General features: G+C 44.4%; 1 protein-coding gene across 2 annotated transcripts in view; it reads left to right on the top strand.

The window, feature by feature from the left end:
- The window catches only part of LOC130303812 (unconventional myosin-X-like), a gene marked incomplete at both ends in the record, with an annotated part of 94,776 nt that extends 77,016 nt beyond the window's left edge, over positions 1 to 17,760 (top strand). For both annotated transcript variants that reach the window (XM_056551859.1, XM_056551858.1), the window contains 2 exon segments: positions 13,083 to 13,261; positions 17,671 to 17,760. In XM_056551859.1, coding sequence (XP_056407834.1) covers positions 13,083 to 13,261; positions 17,671 to 17,760 — 269 coding nt within the window.
- Positions 17,761 to 20,397: the final 2,637 nt, after the last annotated feature.

The following is a 20,397-nucleotide window of genomic DNA, read 5'->3' as shown; positions in this document are numbered from 1 at the left end:
TATATACCGTGTGACCTGTTAGACCGTGTGACCTGTTATATATACCGTGTGACCTGTTAGACCGTGTGACCTGTTATATATACCGTGTGACCTGTTAGAACGTGTGACCTGTTAGACCGTGTGACCTGTTAGACCGTGTGACCTGTTAGACCGTGTGACCTGTTATATATACCGTGTGACCTGTTATATATACCGTGTGGCCTGTTATACCGTGTGACCTGTTAGACCGTGTGACCTGTTATATATACCGTGTGACCTGTTAGACCGTGTGACCTGTTATATATACCGTGTGACCTGTTAGACCGTGTGACCTGTTAGAACGTGTGACCTGTTAGACCGTGTGACCTGTTAGACCGTGTGACCTGTTAGACCGTGTGACCTGTTATATATACCGTGTGACCTGTTATATATACCGTGTGACCTGTTAGACCGTGTGACCTGTTAGACCGTGTGACCTGTTAGACCGTGTGACCTGTTATATATACCATGTGACCTGTTAGACCGTGTGACCTGTTAGACCGTGTGACCTGTTATACCGTGTGACCTGTTAGACCGTGTGACCTGTTAGACCGTGTGACCTGTTAGACCGTGTGACCTGTTAGACCGTGTGACCTGTTAGACCGTGTGACCTGTTAGACCGTGTGACCTGTTATACCGTGTGACCTGTTATATATACCGTGTGACCTGTTATATATACCGTGTGACCTGTTAGACCGTGTGACCTGTTAGACCATGTGACCTGTTATACCGTGTGACCTGTTAGACCGTGTGGCCTGTTATATATACCGTGTGACCTGTTAAATATACAGTGTGACCTGTTATACCGTGTGACCTGTTATATATACCGTGTGACCTGTTATATATACCGTGTGACCTGTTATATATACCGTGTGACCTGTTATATATACCGTGTGACCTGTTAGACCGTGTGACCTGTTAGACCGTGTGACCTGTTAGACCGTGTGACCTGTTATATATACCGTGTGACCTGTTAGACCGTGTGACCTGTTATACCGTGTGACCTGTTATATATACCGTGTGGCCTGTTATATATACCGTGTGACCTGTTAGACCGTGTGACCTGTTATACCGTGTGACCTGTTATATATACCGTGTGGCCTGTTATATATACCGTGTGACCTGTTATATATACCGTGTGACCTGTTATATATACCGTGTGACCTGTTATACCGTGTGACCTGTTATATATACCGTGTGACCTGTTAGACCGTGTGACCTGTTATACCGTGTGACCTCTTATACCGTGTGACCTGTTAGACCGTGTGACCTGTTAGACCGTGTGACCTGTTAGACCGTGTGACCTGTTATACCGTGTGACCTGTTATATATACCGTGTGACCTGTTATATATACCGTGTGACCTGTTATATATACCGTGTGACCTGTTGGACCGTGTGACCTGTTATATATACCGTGTGACCTGTTATATATACCGTGTGACCTGTTATACCGTGTGACCTGTTATATATACCGTGTGACCTGTTATACCGTGTGACCTGTTAGACCGTGTGACCTGTTATACCGTGTGACCTGTTATATATACCGTGTGACCTGTTATATATACCGTGTGACCTGTTATATATACCGTGTGGCCTGTTATACCGTGTGACCTGTTATATATACCGTGTGACCTGTTATACCGTGTGACCTGTTATACCGTGTGACCTGTTATACCGTGTGGCCTGTTATATATACCATGTGACCTGTTATACCATGTGACCTGTTAGACCGTATGACCTGTTATACCGTGTGACCTGTTATACCGTGTGACCTGTTATACCGTGTGGCCTGTTATATATACCGTGTGACCTGTTATATATACCGTGTGACCTGTTATATATACCGTGTGACCTGTTATATATACCGTGTGACCTGTTATATATACCGTGTGACCTGTTATATATACCGTGTGGCCTGTTATACCGTGTGACCTGTTATATATACCATGTGACCTGTTATACCATGTGACCTGTTATACCATGTGACCTGTTATACCGTGTGACCTGTTATACCGTGTGACCTGTTATACCGTGTGGCCTGTTATACCGTGTGACCTGTTATACCGTGTGACCTGTTAGACCGTGTGACCTGTTACACCGTGTGACCTGTTATATATACCGTGTGACCTGTTATATATACCGTGTGACCTGTTATATATACCGTGTGACCTGTTATATATACCGTGTGACCTGTTATATATACCGTGTGACCTGTTATATATACCGTGTGACCTGTTAGACCGTGTGACCTGTTAGACCGTGTGACCTGTTATATATACCGTGTGACCTGTTAGACCGTGTGACCTGTTAGACCGTGTGACCTGTTAGACCGTGTGACCTGTTAGACCGTGTGACCTGTTATACCGTGTGGCCTGTTATATATACCGTGTGGCCTGTTATACCGTGTGACCTGTTATATATACCGTGTGACCTGTTAGACCGTGTGACCTGTTAGACCGTGTGACCTGTTATACCGTGTGACCTGTTAGACCGTGTGACCTGTTAGACCGTGTGACCTGTTAGACCGTGTGACCTGTTAGACCGTGTGACCTGTTAGACCGTGTGACCTGTTATACCGTGTGACCTGTTATACCGTGTGACCTGTTATACCGTGTGACCTGTTATACCGTGTGACCTGTTATACCGTGTGACCTGTTATACAGTGTGACCTGTTATATATACCGTGTGACCTGTTATACCGTGTGACCTGTTATATATACCGTGTGACCTGTTATACCGTGTGACCTGTTAGACCGTGTGACCTGTTAGACCGTGTGACCTGTTATACCGTGTGACCTGTTAGACCGTGTGACCTGTTATACCGTGTGGCCTGTTATACCGTGTGACCTGTTATACCGTGTGACCTGTTAGACCGTGTGACCTGTTATATATACCGTGTGACCTGTTATATATACCGTGTGACCTGTTATATATACCGTGTGACCTGTTAGACCGTGTGACCTGTTATACCGTGTGACCTGTTATATATACCGTGTGGCCTGTTATACCGTGTGACCTGTTATATATACCGTGTGACCTGTTAGACCGTGTGACCTGTTATACCGTGTGACCTGTTAGACCGTGTGACCTGTTATACCGTGTGACCTGTTATACCGTGTGACCTGTTAGACCGTGTGACCTGTTAGACCGTGTGGCCTGTTAGACCGTGTGACCTGTTAGACCGTGTGACCTGTTAGACCGTGTGACCTGTTAGACCGTGTGGCCTGTTAGACCGTGTGGCCTGTTATATATACCGTGTGACCTGTTATATATACCGTGTGACCTGTTATACCGTGTGACCTGTTATATATACCGTGTGACCTGTTAGACCGTGTGGCCTGTTATATATACCGTGTGACCTGTTATATATACCGTGTGACCTGTTAGACCGTGTGACCTGTTAGACCGTGTGACCTGTTAGACCGTGTGACCTGTTAGACCGTGTGACCTGTTAGACCGTGTGGCCTGTTATATATACCGTGTGACCTGTTAGACCGTGTGACCTGTTATACCGTGTGACCTGTTATATATACCGTGTGACCTGTTATACCGTGTGACCTGTTATATATACCGTGTGACCTGTTATATATACCGTGTGACCTGTTAGACCGTGTGACCTGTTATACCGTGTGACCTGTTATACCGTGTGACCTGTTATACCGTGTGACCTGTTAGACCGTGTGACCTGTTAGACCGTGTGACCTGTTAGACCGTGTGACCTGTTAGACCGTGTGACCTGTTATATATACCGTGTGACCTGTTATATATACCGTGTGACCTGTTATACCGTGTGACCTCTTATATATACCGTGTGACCTGTTAGACCGTGTGACCTGTTATATATACCGTGTGACCTGTTATATATACCGTGTGACCTGTTATACCGTGTGACCTGTTATATATACCGTGTGACCTGTTAGACCGTGTGACCTGTTAGACCGTGTGACCTGTTAGACCGTGTGACCTGTTAGACCGTGTGACCTGTTATATATACCGTGTGACCTGTTATATATACCGTGTGACCTGTTATATATACCGTGTGACCTGTTATACCGTGTGACCTGTTATATATACCATGTGACCTGTTATATATACCGTGTGACCTGTTATATATACCGTGTGACCTGTTATATATACCGTGTGACCTGTTATATATACCGTGTGACCTGTTAGACCGTGTGACCTGTTATATATACCGTGTGACCTGTTAGACCGTGTGACCTGTTATACCGTGTGACCTGTTATATATACCGTGTGGCCTGTTAGACCGTGTGACCTGTTATACCGTGTGACCTGTTATATATACCATGTGACCTGTTAGACCGTGTGACCTGTTATACCGTGTGACCTGTTATATATACCATGTGACCTGTTAGACCGTGTGACCTGTTAGACCGTGTGACCTGTTAGACCGTGTGACCTGTTATACCGTGTGACCTGTTATATATACCGTGTGACCTGTTATATATACCGTGTGACCTGTTATATATACCGTGTGACCTGTTAGACCGTGTGACCTGTTAGACCGTGTGACCTGTTATACCGTGTGACCTGTTATATATACCGTGTGACCTGTTATATATACCGTGTGACCTGTTATATATACCGTGTGACCTGTTAGACCGTGTGACCTGTTATATATACCGTGTGACCTGTTAGACCGTGTGACCTGTTATATATACCGTGTGACCTGTTAGACCGTGTGACCTGTTAGACCGTGTGACCTGTTAGACCGTGTGGCCTGTTAGACCGTGTGACCTGTTATACCGTGTGACCTGTTAGACCGTGTGACCTGTTATACCGTGTGACCTGTTAGACCGTGTGACCTGTTAGACCGTGTGACCTGTTAGACCGTGTGACCTGTTAGACCGTGTGACCTGTTATACCGTGTGACCTGTTAGACCGTGTGACCTGTTAGACCGTGTGGCCTGTTATACCGTGTGACCTGTTATATATACCATGTGACCTGTTAGACCGTGTGACCTGTTAGACCGTGTGACCTGTTAGACCGTGTGGCCTGTTAGACCGTGTGACCTGTTAGACCGTGTGACCTGTTAGACCGTGTGACCTGTTATACCGTGTGACCTGTTAGACCGTGTGACCTGTTATATATACCGTGTGACCTGTTATATATACCATGTGACCTGTTAGACCATGTGACCTGTTATATATACCGTGTGACCTGTTAGACCGTGTGACCTGTTATATATACCGTGTGACCTGTTATACCGTGTGACCTGTTATATATACCGTGTGACCTGTTAGACCGTGTGACCTGTTATATATACCATGTGACCTGTTAGACCATGTGACCTGTTATATATACCATGTGACCTGTTATACCGTGTGACCTGTTATATATACCGTGTGACCTGTTAGACCGTGTGACCTGTTATATATACCATGTGACCTGTTAGACCGTGTGACCTGTTATATATACCATGTGACCTGTTATATATACCGTGTGACCTGTTATATATACCGTGTGACCTGTTATATATACCGTGTGACCTGTTAGACCGTGTGACCTGTTATATATACCGTGTGACCTGTTATATATACCGTGTGACCTGTTATACCGTGTGACCTGTTATATATACCGTGTGACCTGTTAGACCGTGTGACCTGTTATATATACCATGTGACCTGTTAGACCGTGTGACCTGTTAGACCGTGTGACCTGTTATATATACCATGTGACCTGTTATACCGTGTGACCTGTTATACCGTGTGACCTGTTATACCGTGTGACCTGTTATATATACCGTGTGACCTGTTATACCGTGTGACCTGTTATATATACCGTGTGACCTGTTATACCGTGTGACCTGTTATACCGTGTGACCTGTTAGACCGTGTGACCTGTTATATATACCGTGTGACCTGTTATACCGTGTGACCTGTTATACCGTGTGACCTGTTATACCGTGTGACCTGTTATATATACCGTGTGACCTGTTAGACCGTGTGACCTGTTAGACCATGTGACCTGTTATACCGTGTGACCTGTTATACCGTGTGACCTGTTATACCGTGTGACCTGTTAGACCGTGTGACCTGTTATACCGTGTGACCTGTTAGACCGTGTGACCTGTTACACCGTGTGACCTGTTATATATACCGTGTGACCTGTTATATATACCGTGTGACCTGTTATATATACCGTGTGACCTGTTATATATACCGTGTGACCTGTTATATATACCGTGTGACCTGTTATATATACCGTGTGACCTGTTATACCGTGTGACCTGTTATATATACCGTGTGACCTGTTATATATACCGTGTGACCTGTTATACCGTGTGACCTGTTATATATACCGTGTGACCTGTTATACCGTGTGACCTGTTATATATACCGTGTGACCTGTTATACCGTGTGACCTGTTATATATACTGTGTGACCTGTTATACCGTGTGACCTGTTATACCGTGTGACCTGTTAGACCGTGTGGCCTGTTATATATACCGTGTGACCTGTTAGACCGTGTGGCCTGTTATACCGTGTGACCTGTTATATATACCGTGTGACCTGTTAGACCGTGTGGCCTGTTAGACCGTGTGACCTGTTATATATACCGTGTGACCTGTTAGACCGTGTGACCTGTTAGACCGTGTGACCTGTTAGACCGTGTGACCTGTTAGACCGTGTGACCTGTTATATATACCGTGTGACCTGTTAGACCGTGTGACCTGTTATATATACCGTGTGACCTGTTAGACCGTGTGACCTGTTATATATACCGTGTGACCTGTTATACCGTGTGACCTGTTATATATACCGTGTGACCTGTTATATATACCGTGTGACCTGTTATACCGTGTGACCTGTTATATATACCGTGTGACCTGTTATATATACCGTGTGACCTGTTAGACCGTGTGACCTGTTATACAGTGTGACCTGTTAGACCGTGTGACCTGTTAGACCGTGTGACCTGTTAGACCGTGTGACCTGTTATATATACCGTGTGACCTGTTATATATACCGTGTGACCTGTTATATATACCGTGTGACCTGTTAGACCGTGTGACCTGTTAGACCGTGTGACCTGTTAGACCGTGTGACCTGTTATATATACCGTGTGACCTGTTATATATACCGTGTGACCTGTTATATATACCGTGTGACCTGTTAGACCGTGTGACCTGTTATACCGTGTGACCTGTTATACCGTGTGACCTGTTATACCGTGTGACCTGTTAGACCGTGTGACCTGTTATATATACCGTGTGACCTGTTATACCGTGTGACCTGTTAGACCGTGTGACCTGTTATATATACCGTGTGACCTGTTATACCGTGTGACCTGTTAGACCGTGTGACCTGTTATACAGTGTGACCTGTTATATATACCATGTGACCTGTTATACCGTGTGGCCTGTTAGACCGTGTGGCCTGTTATACCGTGTGACCTGTTATACCGTGTGACCTGTTATATATACCGTGTGACCTGTTAGACCGTGTGACCTGTTAGACCATGTGACCTGTTATATATACCGTGTGACCTGTTATATATACCGTGTGACCTGTTAGACCGTGTGACCTGTTAGACCGTGTGACCTGTTATACCGTGTGACCTGTTATACCGTGTGACCTGTTATACCGTGTGACCTGTTAGACCGTGTGACCTGTTAGACCGTGTGACCTGTTATACCGTGTGACCTGTTATACCGTGTGACCTGTTATATATACCGTGTGACCTGTTATACCGTGTGACCTGTTATATATACCGTGTGACCTGTTATACCGTGTGACCTGTTATACCGTGTGACCTGTTAGACCGTGTGACCTGTTATACCGTGTGACCTGTTAGACCGTGTGACCTGTTATATATACCGTGTGACCTGTTAGACCGTGTGACCTGTTATACCGTGTGACCTGTTAGACCGTGTGACCTGTTAGACCGTGTGACCTGTTAGACCGTGTGACCTGTTAGACCGTGTGACCTGTTATATATACCGTGTGACCTGTTATATATACCGTGTGACCTGTTATATATACCGTGTGACCTGTTATACCGTGTGACCTGTTATACCGTGTGACCTGTTATATATACCGTGTGACCTGTTATATATACCGTGTGACCTGTTATACCGTGTGACCTGTTAGACCGTGTGACCTGTTATACCGTGTGACCTGTTAGACCGTGTGACCTGTTAGACCGTGTGACCTGTTATACCGTGTGACCTGTTATATATACCGTGTGACCTGTTAGACCGTGTGACCTCTTATACCGTGTGACCTGTTAGACCGTGTGGCCTCTTAGACCGTGTGACCTCTTAGACCGTGTGACCTGTTATACCGTGTGACCTGTTAGACCGTGTGGCCTGTTAGACCGTGTGGCCTGTTAGACCGTGTGACCTGTTAGACCGTGTGGCCTGTTATATATACCGTGTGGCCTGTTAGACCGTGTGGCCTGTTAGACCGTGTGACCTGTTATATATACCGTGTGACCTGTTAGACCGTGTGGCCTGTTATACCGTGTGACCTGTTATATATACCGTGTGACCTGTTATATATACCGTGTGACCTGTTATATATACCATGTGACCTGTTAGACCGTGTGGCCTGTTAGACCGTGTGACCTGTTAGACCGTGTGGCCTGTTATATATACCGTGTGACCTGTTATATATACCGTGTGACCTGTTATATATACCGTGTGACCTGTTATATATACCGTGTGGCCTGTTAGACCGTGTGGCCTGTTATATATACCATGTGACCTGTTAGACCGTGTGACCTGTTAGACCGTGTGACCTGTTATATATACCATGTGACCTGTTAGACCGTGTGACCTGTTATACCGTGTGACCTGTTAGACCGTGTGACCTGTTATACCGTGTGGCCTGTTATATATACCGTGTGACCTGTTATATATACCGTGTGGCCTGTTATACCGTGTGACCTGTTATACCGTGTGGCCTGTTATATATACCGTGTGGCCTGTTATACAGTGTGACCTGTTAGACCGTGTGACCTGTTAGACCGTGTGACCTGTTATATATACCGTGTGACCTGTTAGACCGTGTGGCCTGTTATACCGTGTGACCTGTTATATATACCATGTGACCTGTTAGACCGTGTGACCTGTTAGACCGTGTGACCTGTTATATATACCATGTGACCTGTTAGACCGTGTGGCCTGTTATACCGTGTGACCTGTTAGACCGTGTGACCTGTTATATATACCGTGTGACCTGTTATATATACCGTGTGACCTGTTATATATACCGTGTGACCTGTTATATATACCATGTGACCTGTTAGACCGTGTGACCTGTTATACCGTGTGACCTGTTATACCGTGTGACCTGTTATATATACCATGTGACCTGTTAGACCGTGTGACCTGTTAGACCGTGTGACCTGTTATATATACCGTGTGACCTGTTATATATACCGTGTGACCTGTTATATATACCGTGTGACCTGTTATATATACCATGTGACCTGTTATATATACCGTGTGACCTGTTATATATACCGTGTGACCTGTTATACCGTGTGACCTGTTAGACCGTGTGACCTGTTATATATATCGTGTGGCCTGTTATATATACCGTGTGGCCTGTTATATATACCGTGTGACCTGTTATATATACCGTGTGACCTGTTAGACCGTGTGGCCTGTTATATATACCATGTGACCTGTTAGACCATGTGACCTGTTATACCGTGTGACCTGTTAGACCGTGTGACCTGTTAGACCGTGTGACCTGTTAGACCGTGTGACCTGTTAGACCGTGTGACCTGTTATATATACCGTGTGACCTGTTAGACCGTGTGGCCTGTTAGACCGTGTGACCTGTTAGACCGTGTGACCGGTTATATATACCGTGTGACCTGTTATATATACCGTGTGACCTGTTATATATACCGTGTGACCTGTTAGACCGTGTGACCTGTTATATATACCGTGTGACCTGTTATATATACCGTGTGACCTGTTATATATACCGTGTGACCTGTTAGACCGTGTGACCTGTTATACCGTGTGACCTGTTATATATACCGTGTGACCTGTTAGACCGTGTGACCTGTTATATATACCATGTGACCTGTTAGACCGTGTGGCCTGTTATACCGTGTGACCTGTTATACCGTGTGACCTGTTATATATACCGTGTGACCTGTTATATATACCGTGTGACCTGTTATACCGTGTGACCTGTTATATATACCGTGTGACCTGTTAGACCGTGTGACCTGTTATATATACCGTGTGACCTGTTATATATACCGTGTGACCTGTTATATATACCGTGTGACCTGTTATATATACCGTGTGACCTGTTATATATACCGTGTGACCTGTTATATATACCGTGTGACCTGTTATATATACCGTGTGACCTGTTATATATACCGTGTGACCTGTTATATATACCGTGTGACCTGTTATATATACCGTGTGACCTGTTATATATACCGTGTGACCTGTTATATATATCGTGTGACCTGTTATATATATCGTGTGACCTGTTATATATACCGTGTGACCTGTTATATATATCGTGTGACCTGTTATATATATCGTGTGACCTGTTATACCATGTGACCTGTTATATATACCGTGTAACCTGTTATATATACCGTGTGACCTGTTAGACCATGTGGCCTGTTATACCGTGTGACCTGTTATATATACCGTGTGACCTGTTATATATACCGTGTGACCTGTTATACCATGTGACCTGTTATATATACCGTGTGACCTGTTAGACCGTGTGACCTGTTATATATACCGTGTGACCTCTTATACCATGTGACCTGTTATATATACCGTGTGACCTGTTAGACCGTGTGACCTGTTAGACCGTGTGACCTGTTATACCGTGTGACCTGTTATATATACCGTGTGACCTGTTATACCGTGTGACCTGTTAGACCGTGTGACCTGTTAGACCGTGTGACCTGTTAGACCGTGTGACCTGTTAGACCGTGTGACCTGTTAGACCGTGTGACCTGTTAGGTCACACGGTATAACAGGTCACACGGTCTAACAGGTCACACGGTATATATAACAGGTCACACGGTCTAACAGGTCACACGGTCTAACAGGTCACACGGTATATATAACAGGTCACACGGTATAACAGGTCACACGGTATATATAACAGGTCACACGGTATAACAGGTCACACGGTATAACAGGTCACACGGTATAACAGGTCACACGGTATATATAACAGGTCACACGGTATATATAACAGGTCACACGGTATATATAACAGGTCACACGGTATAACAGGTCACACGGTCTGTTATATATACCGTGTGACCTGTTATATATACCGTGTGACCTGTTATACCGTGTGACCTGTTATATATACCGTGTGACCTGTTATACCGTGTGACCTGTTATATATACCGTGTGACCTGTTATACCGTGTGACCTGTTATATATACCGTGTGACCTGTTATATATACCGTGTGACCTGTTAGACCGTGTGACCTGTTATATATACCGTGTGACCTGTTATATATACCGTGTGACCTGTTGGACCGTGTGACCTGTTATACCGTGTGACCTGTTATATATACCGTGTGACCTGTTATACCGTGTGACCTGTTATATATACCGTGTGACCTGTTATACCGTGTGACCTGTTATATATACCGTGTGACCTGTTATATATACCGTGTGACCTGTTAGACCGTGTGACCTGTTAGACCGTGTGACCTGTTATATATACCGTGTGACCTGTTAGACCGTGTGACCTGTTATACCGTGTGACCTGTTAGACCGTGTGACCTGTTAGACCGTGTGACCTGTTATATATATCGTGTGGCCTGTTATATATACCGTGTGACCTGTTATACCGTGTGGCCTGTTATATATACCGTGTGACCTGTTATATATACCGTGTGACCTGTTATATATACCGTGTGACCTGTTAGACCGTGTGACCTGTTAGACCGTGTGACCTCTTATATATACCGTGTGACCTGTTATATATACCGTGTGACCTCTTATATATACCGTGTGACCTCTTATATATACCGTGTGACCTGTTATATATACCGTGTGACCTGTTATACCGTGTGACCTGTTATACCGTGTGACCTGTTATATATACCGTGTGACCTGTTAGACCGTGTGACCTGTTAGACCGTGTGACCTGTTATATATACCGTGTGACCTGTTATATATACCGTGTGACCTGTTATATATACCGTGTGACCTGTTATACCGTGTGACCTGTTAGACCGTGTGACCTGTTATATATACCGTGTGACCTGTTAGACCGTGTGACCTGTTATATATACCATGTGACCTGTTAGACCGTGTGGCCTGTTATACCGTGTGACCTGTTATATATACCGTGTGACCTGTTATACCGTGTGACCTGTTATATATACCGTGTGACCTGTTATACCGTGTGACCTGTTATATATACCATGTGACCTGTTAGACCGTGTGGCCTGTTATACCGTGTGACCTGTTATATATACCGTGTGACCTGTTATACCGTGTGACCTGTTAGACCGTGTGACCTGTTATATATACCGTGTGACCTGTTATACCGTGTGACCTGTTAGACCGTGTGACCTGTTATATATACCGTGTGACCTGTTAGACCGTGTGACCTGTTAGACCGTGTGACCTGTTAGACCGTGTGACCTCTTATATATACCGTGTGACCTCTTATATATACCGTGTGACCTCTTATATATACCGTGTGACCTCTTATATATACCGTGTGACCTCTTATATATACCGTGTGACCTCTTATATATACCGTGTGACCTGTTATATATACCGTGTGACCTGTTATATATACCGTGTGACCTGTTATATATACCGTGTGACCTGTTATACCGTGTGACCTGTTATATATACCATGTGACCTCTTACACCATGTGATCTGTTATATATACCATGTGACCTCTTACACCGTGTGACCTGTTATATATACCATGTGACCTCTTACACCATGTGATCTGTTATATATACCATGTGACCTCTTACACCATGTGACCTGTTATATATACCATGTGACCTCTTATATATACCATGTGACCTCTTACACCATGTGACATCTTTGGTTGCAGCTTTCTCCCTTTGACAACCCCGCGGTGCGTCCCCGCGTTCCCTCAATCTGTCGTGAGGACGGGGAGAACAAACTGATGCAGCGGCGGAAAACTCTGCTCTGGTTCAAGGAGACTCAGGCCAAGAAGGTGCAGGATGGCGGCGTCTTCCCTCCATGGCTGCATGGCATGATCTCACGCAGGTAACGCCAACCTCTGATCATTCGTGGGCACCAGAGAGGGTATGATGGGTACTCCTGAGGTGGAGGATAGTCATGTAAGTGGTGTGAGAGTAGTGGATGCATGGGATAGGCATAAGGCTATCCTTCATATAAGATAGGGATAGGTATAAGGCTATCCTTCATATAAGATAGAGATAGGTATAAGGCGATCCTTCATATAAGATAGAGATAGGTATAAGGCTATCCTTCATATAAGATATAGATAGGCATAAGGATATCCTTCATATAAGATAGAGATAGGTATAAGGCTATCCTTCATATAAGATATAGATAGGCATAAGGATATCCTTCATATAAGATAGAGATAGGCATAAGGCTATCCTTCATATAAGATAGAGATAGGTATAAGACTATCCTTCATATAAGATATAGATAGGCATAAGGCTATCCTTCATATAAGATAGAGATAGGTATAAGGCTATCCTTCATATAAGATAGAGATAGGTATAAGACTATCCTTCATATAAGATAGAGATAGGTATAAGGCTATCCTTCATATAAGATAGAGATAGGTATAAGGCTATCCTTCATATAAGATAGAGATAGGTATAAGGCTATCCTTCATATAAGATAGAGATAGGTATAAGGCTATCCTTCATATAAGATAGAGATAGGTATAAGGCTCCTTCATATAAGATAGGGATAGGTATAAGGCTATCCTTCATATAAGATAGAGATAGGTATAAGGCTATCCTTCATATAAGATAGAGATAGGTATAAGACTATCCTTCATATAAGATAGAGATAGGTATAAGGCTATCCTTCATATAAGATAGAGATAGGTATAAGGCTATCCTTCATATGAGATAGGTATAGGTATAAGGCTATCCTTCATATAAGATAGGGGTAGGTATAAGGCTATCCTTCATATAAGATAGAGATAGGCATAAGGCTATCCTTCATATAAGATAGGGATAGGTATAAGGCTATCCTTCATATAAGATAGAGATAGGCATAAGGCTATCCTTCATATAAGATAGGGATAGGCATAAGGCTATCCTTCATATAAGATAGGGATAGGTATAAGGCTATCCTCCATATAAGATAGAGATAGGTATAAGACTATCCTTCATATAAGATAGAGATAGGTATAAGGCTATCCTTCATATAAGATAGAGATAGGTATAATGCTATCCTTCATATAAGATAGGGATAGGCATAAGGCTATCCTTCATATAAGATAGAGATAGGTATAAGGCTATCCTTCATATAAGATAGAGATAGATATAAGACTATCCTTCATATAAGATAGGGATAGGTATAAGGCTATCCTTCATATAAGATAGGGATAGGTATAAGGCTATCCTTCATATAAGATAGAGATAGGTATAAGGCTCCTTCATATAAGATAGGGATAGGTATAAGGCTATCCTTCATATAAGATAGAGATAGGTATAAGACTATCCTTCATATAAGATAGAGATAGGTATAAGGCTATCCTTCATATAAGATAGAGATAGGTATAAGGCTATCCTTCATATAAGATAGAGATAGGTATAAGGATATCCTTCATATAAGATAGAGATAGGCATAAGGCTATCCTTCATATAAGATAGAGATAGGTATAAGGCTATCCTTCATATAAGATAGGGATAGGTATAAGGCTATCCTTCATATAAGATAGAGGTAGGCATAAGGCTATCCTTCATATAAGATAGGGATAGGTATAAGGCTATCCTTCATATAAGATAGAGATAGGTATAAGGCTATCCTTCATATAAGATAGGGATAGGTATAAGGCTATCCTTCATATAAGATAGGGATAGCATAAGGCTATCCTTCATATAAGATAGGGGTAGGTATAGAGGCTATCCTTCATATAAGATAGGGGTAGGTATAAGGCTATCCTTCATATAAGATAGGGATAGGTATAAGACTATCCTTCATATAAGATAGAGATAGGTATAAGGCTATCCTTCATATAAGATAGGGATAGGTATAAGACTATCCTTCATATAAGATAGAGATAGGTATAAGGCTATCCTTCATATAAGATAGGGATAGGTATAAGACTATCCTTCATATAAGATAGAGATAGGTATAAGGCTATCCTTCATATAAGATAGAGATAGGTATAAGACTATCCTTCATATAAGATAGAGATAGGTATAAGGCTATGGGAGGAGGATGGGGGGGGTCGGTATGCGAGGAGGATGGTGGGGGGGGGGTCGGGTATGCGAGGAGGATGGTGGGGGGGGGGGTCGGTATGGGAGGAGGAGGAGGGGGGGGGGCGTTATGGGAGGAGGGGGGGGGCGGTATGGGAGGAGGGGGGGCGGTATGGGAGGAGGATGGTGGGTGTCGGTATGGGAGGAAGAGTATTGGGGGGGGTCGGTATGGGAGGAAGAGGGGGCGGTATGGGAGGAGGAGGAGGAGGATGGTGGGTGTCGGTATGGGAGGAGCATGGTGGGTGTCGGTATGGGAGGAAGAGTATTGGGGGGGTCGGTATGGGAGGAGGAGGGGGCGGTATGGGAGGAGGAGGGGGGCGGTATGGGAGGAAGAGTATTGGGGGGGGTCGGTATGGGAGGAGGAGGGGGTCGGTATGGGAGGAAGAGGGGGGCGGTATGGGAGGAGGATGGTGGGTGTCGGTATGGTAGGAGGATGGTGGGTTTCGGTATGGGAGGAGGAGGGGGCGGTATGGGAGGAGGGGGGGTCGGTATTGGGAGGAGGAGGAGGATGGTGGGTGTCGGTATGGGAGGATGGGGGGTGTTGGTATGGGAGGAGGAGGACCGTGGGGGGGTTGGTATGGGAGGAGGAGGACGAGGAGGGGGGGCGGTATGGGAGGAGGAGGACCGTGGGGGGGTTGGTATGGGAGGAGGAGGACGAGGAGGGGGGGCGGTATGGGAGGAGGATAGGGGGGGGTTGGGTATGGGAGGAGGAGGATGAGGAGGGGGGGCAGTATGGGAAGAGAAGGGGGCGGTATGGGAGGAGGAGGAGGATGGTGGGTGGCGGTATGGGAGGAGGAGGGGGCGGTATGGGAGGAGGATGGTGGGTGTCGGTATGGTAGGAGGATGGTGGGTTTCGGTATGGGAGGAGGAGGGGGGCGGTATGGGAGGAGGAGGGGGGGAGTCGGTATGGGAGGAGGAGGAGGATGGTGGGTGTCGGTATGGGAGGATGGGGGGTGTTGGTATGGGAGGAGGAGGACCGTGGGGGGGTTGGTATGGGAGGAGGAGGACGAGGAGGGGGGGGCGGTATGGGAGGAGGATAGGGGGGGGGTTGGGTATGGGAGGAGGAGGACGAGGAGGGGGGGCGGTATGGGAAGAGGAGGGGGCGGTATGGGAGGAGGAGGGAGGATGGTGGGTGTCTGTATGGGAGGAGGAGGAGGATGGTGGGTGTCGGTATGGGAGGAGGATGGTGGGTGTCGGTATGGGAGGAGGATGGTGGGTGTCGGTATGGGAGGAGGATGGTGGGTGTCGGTATGGGAGGAGGAGGGGGCGGTATGGGAGGAGGAGGAGGAGGATGGTGGGTGTCGGTATGGGAGGAGGAGGAGGATGGTGGGTGTCGGTATGGGAGGAGGAGGAGGAGGGGGGCGGTATGGGAGGAGGATGGTGGGTGTCGGTATGGGAGGAGGATGGTGGGTGTCGGTAATGGGAGGAGGAGGGGGCGGTATGGGAGGAGGAGGGGGGCGGTATGGGAGGAGGATGGTGGGGTGTCGGTATGGGAGGAGGAGGAGGATGGTGGGTGTCGGTATGGGAGGAGGATGGTGGGGTGTCGGTATGGGAGGAGGAGGAGGAGGGGGCGGTATGGGAGGAGGATGGTGGGTGTCGGTATGGGAGGAGGAGGGGGCGGTATGGGAGGAGGAGGGGGCGGTATGGGAGGAGGAGGAGGATGGTGGGTGTCGGTATGGGAGGAGGATGGTGGGTGTCGGTATGGGAGGAGGATGGTGGGTGTCGGTATGGGAGGAGGATGGTGGGTGTCGGTATGGGAGGAGGAGGGGGCGGTATGGGAGGAGGAGGGGGCGGTATGGGAGGAGGATGGTGGGTGTCGGTATGGGAGGAGGATGGTGGGTGTCGGTATGGAGAGGAGGAGGGGGGCGGTATGGGGAGGAGGAGGGGGCGGTATGGGAGGAGGATGGTGGGTGTCGGTATGGGAGGAGGATGGTGGGTGTCGGTATGGAGGAGGATGGTGGGTGTCGGTATGGGAGGAGGATGGTGGGTGTCGGTATGGGAGGAGGAGGGGGCGGTATGGGGAGGAGGATGGTGGGTGTCGGTATGGGAGGAGGAGGGGGCGGTATGGGAGGAGGAGGGGGGCGGTATGGGAGGAGGAGGGGGCGGTATGGGAGGAGGAGGGGGCGGTATGGGAGGAGGAGGGGGGCGGTATGGGAGGAGGATCGGCCGCTGATCACACTATACTGTTACTTTGCCCTTTTTTAGGGACGCAGAGAATCTTCTGGAGGATAAAGAACCTGGAGACTTTCTTATCCGGATCAGTCAGACCCGTGCGGGCTACATCCTGAGCTACAAGTGAGTGAGCGCTATATACTCTGGGGAATATACCGCTATATGGTGTGATACAATGTATATCCTCATATATATATATATATCACTACATCATATACTATGGGGAATATACCGCTATATGGTGTGATACAATGTATATCCTCATATATATATATATCACTACATCATATACTCTGGGGAATATACCGCTATATGGTGTGATACAATGTATATCCTCATATATATATATCACTACATCATATACTCTGGGGAATATACCGCTATATGGTGTGATACAATGTATATCCTCATATATATATCACTACATCATATACTATGGGGAATATACCGCTATATGGTGTGATACAATGTATATTCTCATATATATATATCACTACATCATATACTATGGGGAATATACCGCTATATGGTGTGATACAATGTGTATCCTCATATATATATATCACTACATCATATACTCTGGGGAATATACCGCTATATGGTGTGATACAATGTGTATCCTCATATATATAATCACTACATCATATACTCTGGGAATATACCGCTATATGGTGTGATACAATGTGTATCCTCATATATATATATCACTACATCATATACTCTGGGGAATATACCGCTATATGGTGTGATACAATGTATATCCTCATATATATATAATCACTACATCATATACTCTGGGGAATATACCGCTATATGGTGTGATACAATGTATATCCTCATATATATATATATATCACTACATCATATACTCTGGGGAATATACCGCTATATGGTGTGATACAATGTATATCCTCATATATATATCACTACATCATATACTCTGGGGAATATACCGCTATATGGTGTGATACAATGTATATCCTCATATATATAATCACTACATCATATACTCTGGGGAATATACCGCTATATGGTGTGATACAATGTGTATCCTCATATATATATATATATATATCACTACATCATGTACTCTGGGGAATATACTGCTATATGGTGTGATACAATGTGTATCCTCATATATATAATCACTACATCATATACTCTGGGGAATATACCGCTATATGGTGTGATACAATGTGTATCCTCATATATATATATATCACTACATCATATACTCTGGGGAATATACCGCTATATGGTGTGATACAATGTATATCCTCATATATATATATATCACTACATCATATACTCTGGGGAATATACCGCTATATGGTATGATACAATGTGTATCCTCATATATATAATCACTACATCATATACTATGGGGAATATACCGCTATATGGTGTGATACAATGTGTATCCTCATATATATATCACTACATCATATACTCTGGGGAATATACCGCTATATGGTGTGATACAATGTGTATCCTCATATATATATCACTACATCATATACTCTGGGGAATATACTGCTATATGGTGTGATACAATGTATATCCTCATATATATATATATATATATATATATCACTACATCATATACTCTGGGGAATATACCGCTATATGGTATGAGACAATGTATATCCTCATATATATAATCACTACATCATATACTCTGGGGAATATACCGCTATATGGTGTGAGACAATGTATATCCTCATATATATATATATCACTACATCATGTACTCTGGGGAATATACCGCTATATGGTGTGATACAATGTATATCCTCATATATATATCACTACATCATATACTCTGGGGAATATACTGCTATATGGTGTGATACAATGTATATCCTCATATATATATATATATCACTACATCATATACTCTGGGGAATATACCGCTATATGGTGTGATACAATGTATATCCTCATATATATATATCACTACATCATATACTCTGGGGAATATACCGCTATATGGTGTGATACAATGTGTATCCTCATATATATATCACTACATCATGTACTCTGGGGAATATACCGCTATATGGTGTGATACAATGTGTATCCTCATATATATATAATCACTACATCATATACTCTGGGGAATATACCGCTATATGGTGTGATACAATGTATATCCTCATATATATATATATATATCACTACATCATATACTCTGGGGAATATACCGCTATATGGTGTGATACAATGTGTATCCTCATATATATAATCACTACATCATATACTCTGGGGAATATACCGCTATATGGTGTGATACAATGTATATCCTCATATATATATCACTACATCATATACTATGGGGAATATACCGCTATATGGTGGTATACAATGTATATCCTCATATATATATATCACTACATCATATACTCTGGGGAATATACCGCTATATGGTGTGATACAATGTATATCCTCATATATATATATATATATATATCACTACATCATATACTCTGGGGAATATACCGCTATATGGTGTGATACAATGTATATCCTCATATATATATCACTACATCATATACTCTGGGGAATATACCGCTATATGGTATGATACAATGTATATCCTCATATATATAATCACTACATCATATACTCTGGGGAATATACCGCTATATGGTGTGATACAATGTGTATCCTCATATATATATATATATATATATCACTACATCATGTACTCTGGGGAATATACTGCTATATGGTGTGATACAATGTGTATCCTTATATATA

Source organism: Hyla sarda, unplaced genomic scaffold (assembly GCF_029499605.1).
Source record: "Hyla sarda isolate aHylSar1 unplaced genomic scaffold, aHylSar1.hap1 scaffold_1247, whole genome shotgun sequence".
In the NCBI taxonomy this organism is placed as follows: domain Eukaryota; kingdom Metazoa; phylum Chordata; class Amphibia; order Anura; family Hylidae; genus Hyla; species Hyla sarda.
The sequence above is the reverse complement of the archived record's forward strand: the minus strand, read 5'-3'. Positions and strand labels throughout refer to the sequence as shown.